General features: G+C 42.1%; 1 protein-coding gene across 1 annotated transcript in view; it reads right to left on the reverse strand.

Annotated features, from left to right (window-relative positions):
• The window catches only part of LOC118427777 (glycine receptor subunit alpha-3-like), a 40,904-nt gene extending 31,852 nt beyond the window's left edge, over positions 1 to 9,052 (reverse strand). Inside the window, exon 1 of the mRNA XM_035837705.1 lies at positions 8,099 to 9,052. Within this exon, the coding sequence (XP_035693598.1) occupies positions 8,099 to 8,156 (58 nt within the window). The 5' untranslated portion in view covers positions 8,157 to 9,052. The remainder of the gene's footprint in view (positions 1 to 8,098) is intronic.
• Positions 9,053 to 10,599: the final 1,547 nt, after the last annotated feature.

Consider the following 10,599-nt stretch of genomic DNA (forward strand, 5'->3'; position numbering starts at 1 on the left):
TTTAATTCCCGAAGGACTGTCCTGGCGCTGTTTTGATGAGACATTGAATGCTATGCTGTCCAGATAAGTTCGACTTGCACTGTTCTCAGTTAAGATCTCACTACTTGAACCAATGCGATAATACACCCAAAGAAAACAAAAGAATTCCCGAAGGACCACCTTTAGAACCGACACTGTCCTGACATTGAATGCAATATTGTCCAAATTACTTCGACTATTACCGTCCTCGATGAAGAGCTCCCTTTTGCAGATATCAAGACGATTTTGAAGATGAACTTTTGAAACATCTGAACAATATTTCATGGAAAGTAGGGCACAAAGTAGTTCTTACGAACCATACTGTCCTGATAGCATATTGAATGCAATGGTGTTCAGATCATACCAACTGGACATATCGTCAATAAAGATGTCGCTATTTTTACCGTTAAGATCAAGACTCCCGAGCAAAACAACTATACAACGTTGTGCAGCTCAGGTCGACTATTTAAAGATATTAACGATTAATGACTTATTCAAGACAAAATATGGATTTCTTTAATGGCAATCAGGCCCAACTGTAAGACCCTGATGTGATAAAGTCAGTGTTGTCCATTATAACGTCGACTGTCGTGAAGAAAGGTCTCGCAGTCTTAACCATTTAGATAATGCACCTAACGAGAACAACAGTGCAGTGCTAATGATGTTGCTGAGTGAATGTGTCACCCTAATGACTGCCCTTCGGGGGCACTAAAAGTAGTGAATCTGACGAGGAGTGCACACGGAGCACGTTGGGATGGGCACTAATGCTGTCACACCGCCACAGCACTCACAACCCAGGAGTAGAAGATATTAGTCTCTAGATCTAGTCGACAGTAATGTCGATTGATTAAGTCAGAAGCAGTAATGGTTTTGGAGATGTACATTTCTCGGATCTTTCCATAATTTCATCACTGAGATTACGCTGGTAAAACATGTTTCAAGATATTTTTCCTCCTCTCCTCACCCTATCATCGTCACCGTGCTAAATTGCTAAACTTTAAAGATAAAAGATGCCTCTTCTGAGCCTCATCTAAAATATAAGCTCATCAGTGGCTAATAGGGCGTACTTCCAGCCTACTCTGTATCTTGCCGGTTAGATCTCGGCCTCAGCCCTTGCAAATAAGAAAGACATTGTCTGGAAACGTTCGAAACAATTTGGCTATATCTCACGTCCTAGACTTCCGGTAAAGTAAAAAATAACCTCATTTTTAGAAGGCAGATAAATTTTCGTTTCTCTGAGATACAACTACATAGACTTTGTTTGATGCATACCAGCAAAATGTACAGTAAATCTTGCTCGGCCATTTTAGACGGTAGTAGATCAACTCGCCACACGAGGATTTACGCAAACGAACATGGCAGTAAATTGGAAAAGGCTGGTGACAAGGGCAATGTTTCACAAGGGAATGGATAGTCTTACACAATGCATTTCTTCTGTGCGTCGTCTGTGCTAGCGCTAAGCTATGTAGATTTTTTGACCAGCTTAAAGCGTAAAGGTTCTATATAACTACGTTTTACCAATTATATATGTTTTAATCTTCTTAAAGAATATACTGACTAGTTTAAAGAACCCTATTTTGCATAAATGTATGGCGCGTGTCAAAGCTGGGGCGACCACGTCTTCCAGAACGCATTCAGAACGTAATGTACATACGTCACATGCGTCATGTGATGTATGCTTGGTCAACATTGTATCAGTACAATACCGGTGTTGCATACGATTTTTCTTTGAACACAAGTTTGTTGAACCCCGATACAGAACATTCTCCTGATATCCTTGAACTTGATACTATGCGCTTTGCGGTAACGTGCTGGATACGGGCTTATTTTAAGGATCGACACAACAGCAGGACGCCGACACCTGCGAACTCTGATATTCAAACCTAAATGTGTTCCGAACGCTTTTGTATTTCCTGCAACATCCCAGCAGTAATTCATAGGGATTACACCAAACAAATGCATTCGTATAGCTCCGTGATGGGGGTACCTAACATTCGAGATTACAGACGTCGGAGTCTTAAACACAGCCTGCGCTAATGCATTTCTGAGCCATTGTTACTTCTGCGTCTACCACCCATAATTCCTATCATACGACAACTGCAAATTGAATAATAATCCCAATTTCATGCTGTTTGAAACATTTATGAAAGACTACGGAATGACGACAGAAAAGAACAGCAGCCGACTTTGAAAGAACTTTAATGGATTTGCTTTCACGAAAAGCAACTTGAGTTCTTTCATCTTGCCCGAAAACGGAAACTGAGAAATCTGAGCCTCCGAAATTGTACACCATTAAGTGGGATCACCGCAGCATACAGTAAAAATGAATTACAAATAGCCATTTCAGCTTATATGTTTATAATGCTTGCCGAGAGCAGTCAACATGTTTTGCGTTATGGATTCGATCGGATACAATCCAATTTTTGTAACTGCACTTGAGGGTACAGTGCGGGTTATTGGGTTTGTATACAATGGGCCATGCTTCTGAGATAGGGTTATATTTCTTACTCAACCGGAAAAAAAGCTTAAGGTCATTTGAAATGCCAGGAAGAACGGGCAGGTGTGTTGGGAAACGTAATTTTCCTTTCTCTTACGATAAAGCACCGATTTATTCATGTGAAGGTTGAACGAAAGTTTTCTTTTCTCGTGGCACAAAGCAAAAGAAAAGCTTTACCACAGTGATAATCGGTTACGACTTTTGTATTCGTCGATTCTAGGAAATTTTTCTTCTTGTTGTGTAGCATCCAACTAAGACAAGCGATGTCGAAATAGTCGTCATGAAAACAAGTGCCAACTTTGCCAATTCATTGCAATTGCTTCTTCGCAATTGACAACAATTGTTTCAATCGGGCCTATCAAAAAAAAAATACAATAGCGAACATTCTAATTGCCGTACAGGCTCAAGTTTGCCCGAATTTCCTCATAATCTGTTGAAAATTATACTTCAATCCTGAGTCACAAAAAGTCTAACAACACAGATTAACTTTCAAGACATTCCAATTATCCCCATCCTTAGCAGTATGAACCATAATTCTAATCTTGGTACATGATTCAAAATACTATTACTAGGCAATGGTTCGAAGAGACGATTCCGACGCAAAAATCCAGAACTTCATTTGCGCAACAAATTTATAGGCGCTCGAGATGGATGAAAGAACGTCTCAAAAGTGACACCTCAAATTCCTTACCGCCTACAAAATTACTTGCAAATGCATGGAGAGATAAAAGCCTTTATGAATCAAATTGCAACATTTCTAATAGTTTTCTGTCCAAGCAAGAAACACACCAGGCGTTCTCATTCTCGTATGTATGTTTTTTAGTAACTGAAGGAGATACCCTGAAGAGTCTTAAATGGATAAATAAATTTTGTACGTTCTGTACAGTGTTGACATTTATAATTAATTGGAATGCCGTCAGTCGTTGATTGCTGTGTAATTCTGTCGTCTTTCAGAATGAAATAAACAAAGCTATGAAATATCAGCCAGCAGTGGATCTTTCAAGCAAGGGAAAACGTTTTTCTTCACTTAATAATGAATGAACGAATGAAGACCTTCGCTGTACATTTCTGCCCCACTGGGCTAAGTACAAGTCACATGCATATGGTAACAATCATATTCATATTTGTGTACATATAAACGTCTACTCTACTCTAGCACATATGACTTCCTCGCGCTTCTTGGTAATTGCATAAACGTAGTGAGTTGTATGACTAGTTAGTATCGGTTTATCGAAGGCTTCTCTTTACTAAATATCCAACCGAAGATTCTATGTTAACACGAAAGTAGATTGATCAGCTGGATACATCTAAAAGCTATGAGGATCTTGGTGGGAATGTCTTGGTACCTGAGAGAGTTTCCTTCCAGACTCCTGCAACTTCAAGGTAACAAGTAGATCTGATACCAATTAGTTCTGGTCTGCGATACCTCGGTCCTTTGGGGGAAAGCGCCCAAGAGCAAGGACGCGTTGGCGTTGGAAATGATTATCTTGCGATCACCAGTTAATTATGGTCCCTACCTCCTCTTCCATCAATGCTTCAATCCAAATTGTTGGACAGTTTTTCGTCTGTCTTTCTTTTTTTCAGAACCATGTTTTTCTTCCGCGTATGTTTTGCGTTGAATAGAAGGAACAAGGAATCGATTTTAAGACAAAAACCCGCAACACTTAATAATGTTTTCTGTTCAGTCCTACATTTTTCACCCTTGATGTCTAAGAAAACGTAGCAGAGTCATTGATTTTACATCAAACTCCGTAATAAAGTACGATGAAAAATCGCACAAAAGGTTGTTGACGGTGCATGAATCAAATCTGGAAATATCGACAAGACCTTGACTCCATAGAATACAAAGTAGACCTGCTTACAATGGAGTAATTCAGGCGATAGAACACTTGTAAGATTGCTAGTAAGATATCATGTGTCTTCTCAGTGTCTTCGCCACTGTCAAAAGAGACATAAAGAAATGCAAAAGTTTCTGTATTTACGCAGCGTGCATGCGTGAAATTGAATTCCTGTCAGTCGAGAATGGTGGCCATTCCGGTGCGTGCCCCACAACAATAAGTCAGGTTCGGTTCGATACTGTCCTGTGGACAGCGCTGCCCCAACCCACCGATCAATCCTGACAGAAAGTAATCAAGACGGTGGACCACGGCTCATCACCAGATGTGCAGCGGCGGTGCAGGACCAATATACCGGCTTGTCGTACTTGTACCATCCGCTACTACAAGATGTGCGCGACGTCTTTGCATGCACTGTTCGTCCCAATTGGCAACTACTATAATAGTTACACGAATGGCAAACACAAAACACAGCTACTATTTGTATTTGTATCAAATCCAAGTGCGCTCACCCAAATACATGATGTCCTATTTGAAAAATGTACGTACGTCTTTGCGTCAATGTATGAACACCACTTTTCTAGCGACTACAGAACTATTATAGTGCGTCGATGAAGGTTAGACATCCCGTAAGATACACCAAAAAGCAGTTACTCAAGCAACTAGATATGACTTTGGAAACGGTCAGACATTTCAGACAGCCACCCGGCGTGTTTCGTCAGTGACACTGGAGAAATCTTGCTGGAGAGGGTTTTTATATATTAGCTGTGAATTGATATGCAAAAGAGATCTTGTTGTAGAACAGGTTTATCCTAACTATGAATTAATATGCAACTAGATCTCTTTTGCATATGATATGACGTTTCCCAAATCATATCCAGTTGCTTGAGTAACTGCTTTTTGGCGTATCTCATTACCTGGATGTCTAACCTTCACCGACGCACTATAATGGTTCTATAGTAGCCAGAAAAGTGATCTGTATCTGTATCTGTATCTATATAGCCGGTATAACCGCCCTTTGGCGTAACACACCAGCTTCACAGGCACGCGGTGCAATGATGTTCACTCATTGACGCGAGCAAAGACGTGCTTATATGTTCGAGAGGATATTGCATACATGTATTTGGGTGCTCATACTTGGATTTGAAGCAAATAAAAGTATATTGTGGCCTCGTAGCTGTATTTTGTGTTTGCCATTGGCAACGACTGTAACTGTTCCAGTACCAGGAAAGGGTCACTCTGACATTGATCCCACGACCCTTCCATGTAAATGTCAATGAACACCATCATATATTTGAGTGGGTGCACTTAAAGTTGGAGACAAACATAAGTATAAAGCAGCCTCGTGATTGTGCTGAGCTTTTCCATTAGCAACCACAGAAATAGTGCTGCGAACGCAAGAAAGTGTCGTTCCTATGATTAGATTGCCGCCGAGCTGTATACATGTATAGTATGTCTGGGAGGCCTTCGTATATTCTGGTGGACCAACATGAAGTTTGAGACACATATATGTCTGTAGCTGTGCTCATCGTTTACCACCAGCAACCACCGTAACAGCGTCGCGCAGAAAAGAGTAGTCCGGAAATTAAGGCAAAGAAATGTCCGGAAGGCCACTATAGATCTAGACAGGCAAACTTGAAGTTTAGAACAGATATATAGTTCCTCTGTAATTGTGCTCACCGCTTGCCATTGCCAACAGCAACCGCTGAAATGTACTTAAGCCTTTGCCAATAAATAAAGAAACCACTGTGCCAGTACTGTTGTCTCCAGAAAAGTGATGTTCTTAGTTATATTGACGCCAAGAACCGTACATGTCCGGGAGGCCACTATACATTTGGATAGACGGACTTGAAGTTTGGTACAAATGGACAGTGACTTCATCACTGTCTTTAGTGTTTGCCCCTGGCAACTACTGAAATAGTGCAGGAGTTGCAGAAACGTTCGCATTGAGACTGAAGCCCAAGCCTATCCGCCAGGCCTCCATATATTTGAGAAAACCGACTTGACGTTTGAGATAAATGTTCCGTCGAATCGTGTACGGAGTTGTGCTCAGCACTCGCTGTCGGCAACACAGTGTCGTAATTACATTGGCGCGAAGACCCGTACATGTCCGGGAGGCCAATGTTCATTTGTTCTAAACATGTAGCTGACCTTTCCAAATGTGAGAGTACTTGTGTATTCCCAGAAAAGGGGCATCCTTAGATTGAAACCGAGACGCACCCATATGTCCTGGAGGCCACTGCATACTCGTTTTTTGAAGTACTTTGAGTTGGCCTCCCAAAATGTGCGAGTATACAGGTGTAGCAACCGTACGCCTTAAGCTCCGCATTAATGTTGCGTCGCTAAGTACATAATCATATCAGAGCATTTTACTTCCAGGCAACGTTCAAATGGGTGAAGAAAGTCATAATATCTCCTGATTTTTTTCTGCCATCAGTGGTCTTAAACTAAAGAGGAAAGCCGGCGTTACTGCACTTTGGAACGGTGGTAATGATCATCCAATTGTCGTGCTGCCGTTTGTGAAATCATCGTAACCTTGCCCTTGCCCCGACAGGAGCTTTCAAAAGGACTCAGGTGCTCAGTTTCTAACGGGGAACATTAAGGGTGACGGTCGAAAAGAACGCCACAGTGAAAGGAAACGGCTTATTGGCCATAGCGGTCATTTAGAGCACTTTCACGGGGCGGGCTGGTAACAAAAGACGCAGTAATGGTACGGCAATCCGCGGAGACGCAGGTGTCTATTCATTGACACATTGAGTGAATCTTTTCAACGGGAGGAAAGAGATCGATGGGCCAGCGTTAGGATTAGAGATGAATATGAAATTTTAGAACCCCAGACAGCACACCTTCCATGATGGAAACTTTGCTCCATAGGGGGCCCATATGCAATATGTAGAGAATGAAAACATAGCCTACCCTGCAGTGTGCAATTCTACTGCAGTATGTAGCGGCTTACCAGAAGATGTCGAGACGGTCCGATGGGAACTTCATTTAGACAACTGTACGTGACGCTTGTCTATGAGTTTTATTGCCTTTGCGGGCTACTGCACATCCTACTGTAAAAATAGGGCTGGAAATTACCGTGGCTTACCCGTAATCTTCACCAGCCTCTAGAGATGGCACCAAGCGGGTCCATCTATTGGTAAATTGACAATACGGCAAATGAAAAGCTCGATCCACGACCTCGCCAAATCTTCGATTGCTGATGAGTCCGTCCAACAAGCTTTTTGCAATGAAGCCCCAACCGGAAATTATTTCCACGCACCAAACGACTTATTAGGGAAAGGTTCAATGATTATCTCTCTCCGAGGATGATGTGAAAGGTGAAATACTGTTGTTGTTTCAGAACGCGTAAAAAGTAGAGGAAAAAACACAATTAATTATTGCACCGAAAATAGAACCAACCGTAAAAAGAAGATGACAAAATGAAGACACCACTCAATACCTTCATTTGTTGCTAAGCAGGTGCATTACGAAATCATGAACATTCGATTAAGAATATAGATAGCGCGTGCTTCACGTAAGACATGAAACCGCAAATAGAATGGCCGTTGGGCCGCGCCTACCACCGTGAATTCTGAGAGCACATACAAACCCCAGCTTCCACTGAGTTTCTTTTAAGATAAGTGAAGTCAATTTGTTGCACTGATGCACAATAAAAAGTACTAACAACACAACACAAAGTAAAATGAAGATCAGCTTCGGAATCAAACTTGATGTGCTAAGAAGACATGATGGAAATGATTACCTTGCGCTACCGATGAAAGGGCAGTAAAGACCAGAACAGTTAACACGTTCCTCTCCATGTCTCATCAGCCGTGGTGGTAGCGTGAGCTTCTCTTCTGGTCGGCTCCAGTTCTCTAGCTCTAGCGAGGCAAACCTACAGCAGCTTTTGCTAAGTCCCCAAATGGTGTCCTCCTCGGGCCGGCGCGCGCAGATCTGGCCCTGGCAGACTCCGCCGCAGCGATATGTAAATCAAGTCAATGTGATGCGCTGATGCGGGTAGACTTGTGCGGACTGGCATCGTCACCACCACCAAGAAGTGTTGGCCATGTCGCTATTTGTGGCCCAGCTGAAACGCTTGTTGGTTTTCATCAGCAATGAAGTTTAGAAAAAGAATCTTATTTTGAAAAAAGATCGCCATAGTAAATGACAAATGGCACAGATACATCACAAATCGTCAGCATTTAAAGAAGATGCTCATAAGTCAGATTCCATGAACCAATTTTGAAAGTTTCAGTGTAACACTGATTTAGAACTCCTCTAAAATGAAAAAACAAACATTATTTTGGTGAAACTTAAGAGCAGCAAAATGAGACAAACAATAGTACAATCAATTCTTCATGTACTATTGATAAAAGAGGGATATTGCTCCGTCCAAAAAGCAAGACGACGGCAGAGGAAACCAATTTAAGACGGATTTGACCTGATCCCTCGGATGTGACGGAAACCACGCCTTGTAATTCAGCTTGTGCGGTGAATCCGCCGTCCTTCGCCGCTGCAATCCCGGCGACGTAGCGTCGTGCGTGAGGATCAGGAACTCTCCGTGAGACGCGCGGCGATGGGGTGTGCTATCGGACAATGTAACCCGCCCAGCCACCAGCCAGGTACACCAGGGTCTGTAATTGCACGAACCATTAGCACCATCCCGGGGTCAGAGAGCCGCTCCGATTTTCTACAGCGCCGTAAACGGGCAACATCGCTCTTTCTAAACACAACGATAAGGCAGGCGGTTTCTTTTGAAAGCCAAGGCTTTATCGCCGCTCCATTTCACTAATCAGAAACAATATCAGCTACAGGAAGGTCGTTATTGGCTGGGCTGTGGGGAGAGATAACTTAGTACTTTGCTGCAAAGGTATGTGTTATTGTGGGGTCCATAACTGCATTGTCTGGAGGCATCACGCAATTGCAAAGAATTGTTGCCCACAGCGTCAGCGATAACGATGAGTAATAATGGGTCACAGAGTAACATGATGCTCAATCTATCGACCATATTCTTACATATTTGATATAGAAACGCCAGCTTGACTGTTACTGTAGATTATGTTGGGGTAGCTCCTCTCCACGAGAGATGATTGAGCCGCCGATTGCTTTAGCCATTGCATCAGCTCGGGCTGATTTACTGTCGAGCCTTTGTGTCCGTTGTCTAGACGTGCCGTTCAGGTTCCAAGGCGAAAGGCAGTTTCATGAACAAAAGATGAAGCAATTTTCAGCATCAGGAAGTAGCAGTGACTCCATAGGCGGTCTGAGCATATATATGTATGCATATATACACCACGGCATCGTTGCTTGAAAAGCCCCCTCCCACAACTCTAATGATGTGGCAATTGACGCCTCGTATATATAGAACTCAATAGATATTCATTATGTCATAGAATGAGGACCTACCCTGAAGTGCTTAGGTCTTCATGTATAATGTATAATGGCTAGGACATATTGGTAGGCGTTTGTTTACAATTAAGTCCAACTCAAACGTCTCTTCCTACTAATGGGATCATGATTATGCTTAAAGCAAATTCAGGCACAAAGCATAATTGCGTGCAAGAGAATAAGAGAACACAGAGACAGAGAGAGCGAATGGATAATAGGGTAATATATAATCTACTGTAAGATTCATTGTTGTTGTTAGGACATGACTTCTAGATGACCTCACAGTCACGTGCGTGTATCGTCATGTCTATGGTAACATCATCTACCGTGATATATAATGATACTCGTAAATGTTATCTAAAAATAGCCTTCACGTTGGTCTTCTTGGAAGTTATCACGCTCCCTAATGCTGGGGTAATTGATGTCTCGCAATGGGATATGAAAGCCATAAAACCCAAGACTATATGTCATTGGATGAGAGCCTGACTGGAACCAACTAGCGACGGCAGAAATGTTCCAATTCTTAGAGCAAAGTCTTTAATTTCTACCTCCGAACATTTAGAATCTTCATGATTATATTTCAACAGGACCATATGGGTTGAAATATCTTGTTTTTCCTGATGATGTTTCTCCTCTTCCTTCTCCTGTCAAATGTTCTATTCGATTCATATCCGTCATTTTGGGGCCAAATAACCTAACTTTTGGCGCAAGGGTAGAGTGGGCCAATACCACGCACATTTTTATGTAAGCCTTAAAATGATCTGTATTGTTTGTCTGTTTTTTTTTTTTTTCATTTTAGACCATTTGGGCCCCTTGAACCCTTGTATTACAACCAAATTGCCTGAAAGTTGGTAACGGGATGCCCTGGACATATGTTTA

The sequence above is a fragment of the Branchiostoma floridae genome, chromosome 12 (genome assembly GCF_000003815.2).
Source record: "Branchiostoma floridae strain S238N-H82 chromosome 12, Bfl_VNyyK, whole genome shotgun sequence".
NCBI classification, from domain to species: Eukaryota; Metazoa; Chordata; class Leptocardii; order Amphioxiformes; family Branchiostomatidae; genus Branchiostoma; species Branchiostoma floridae.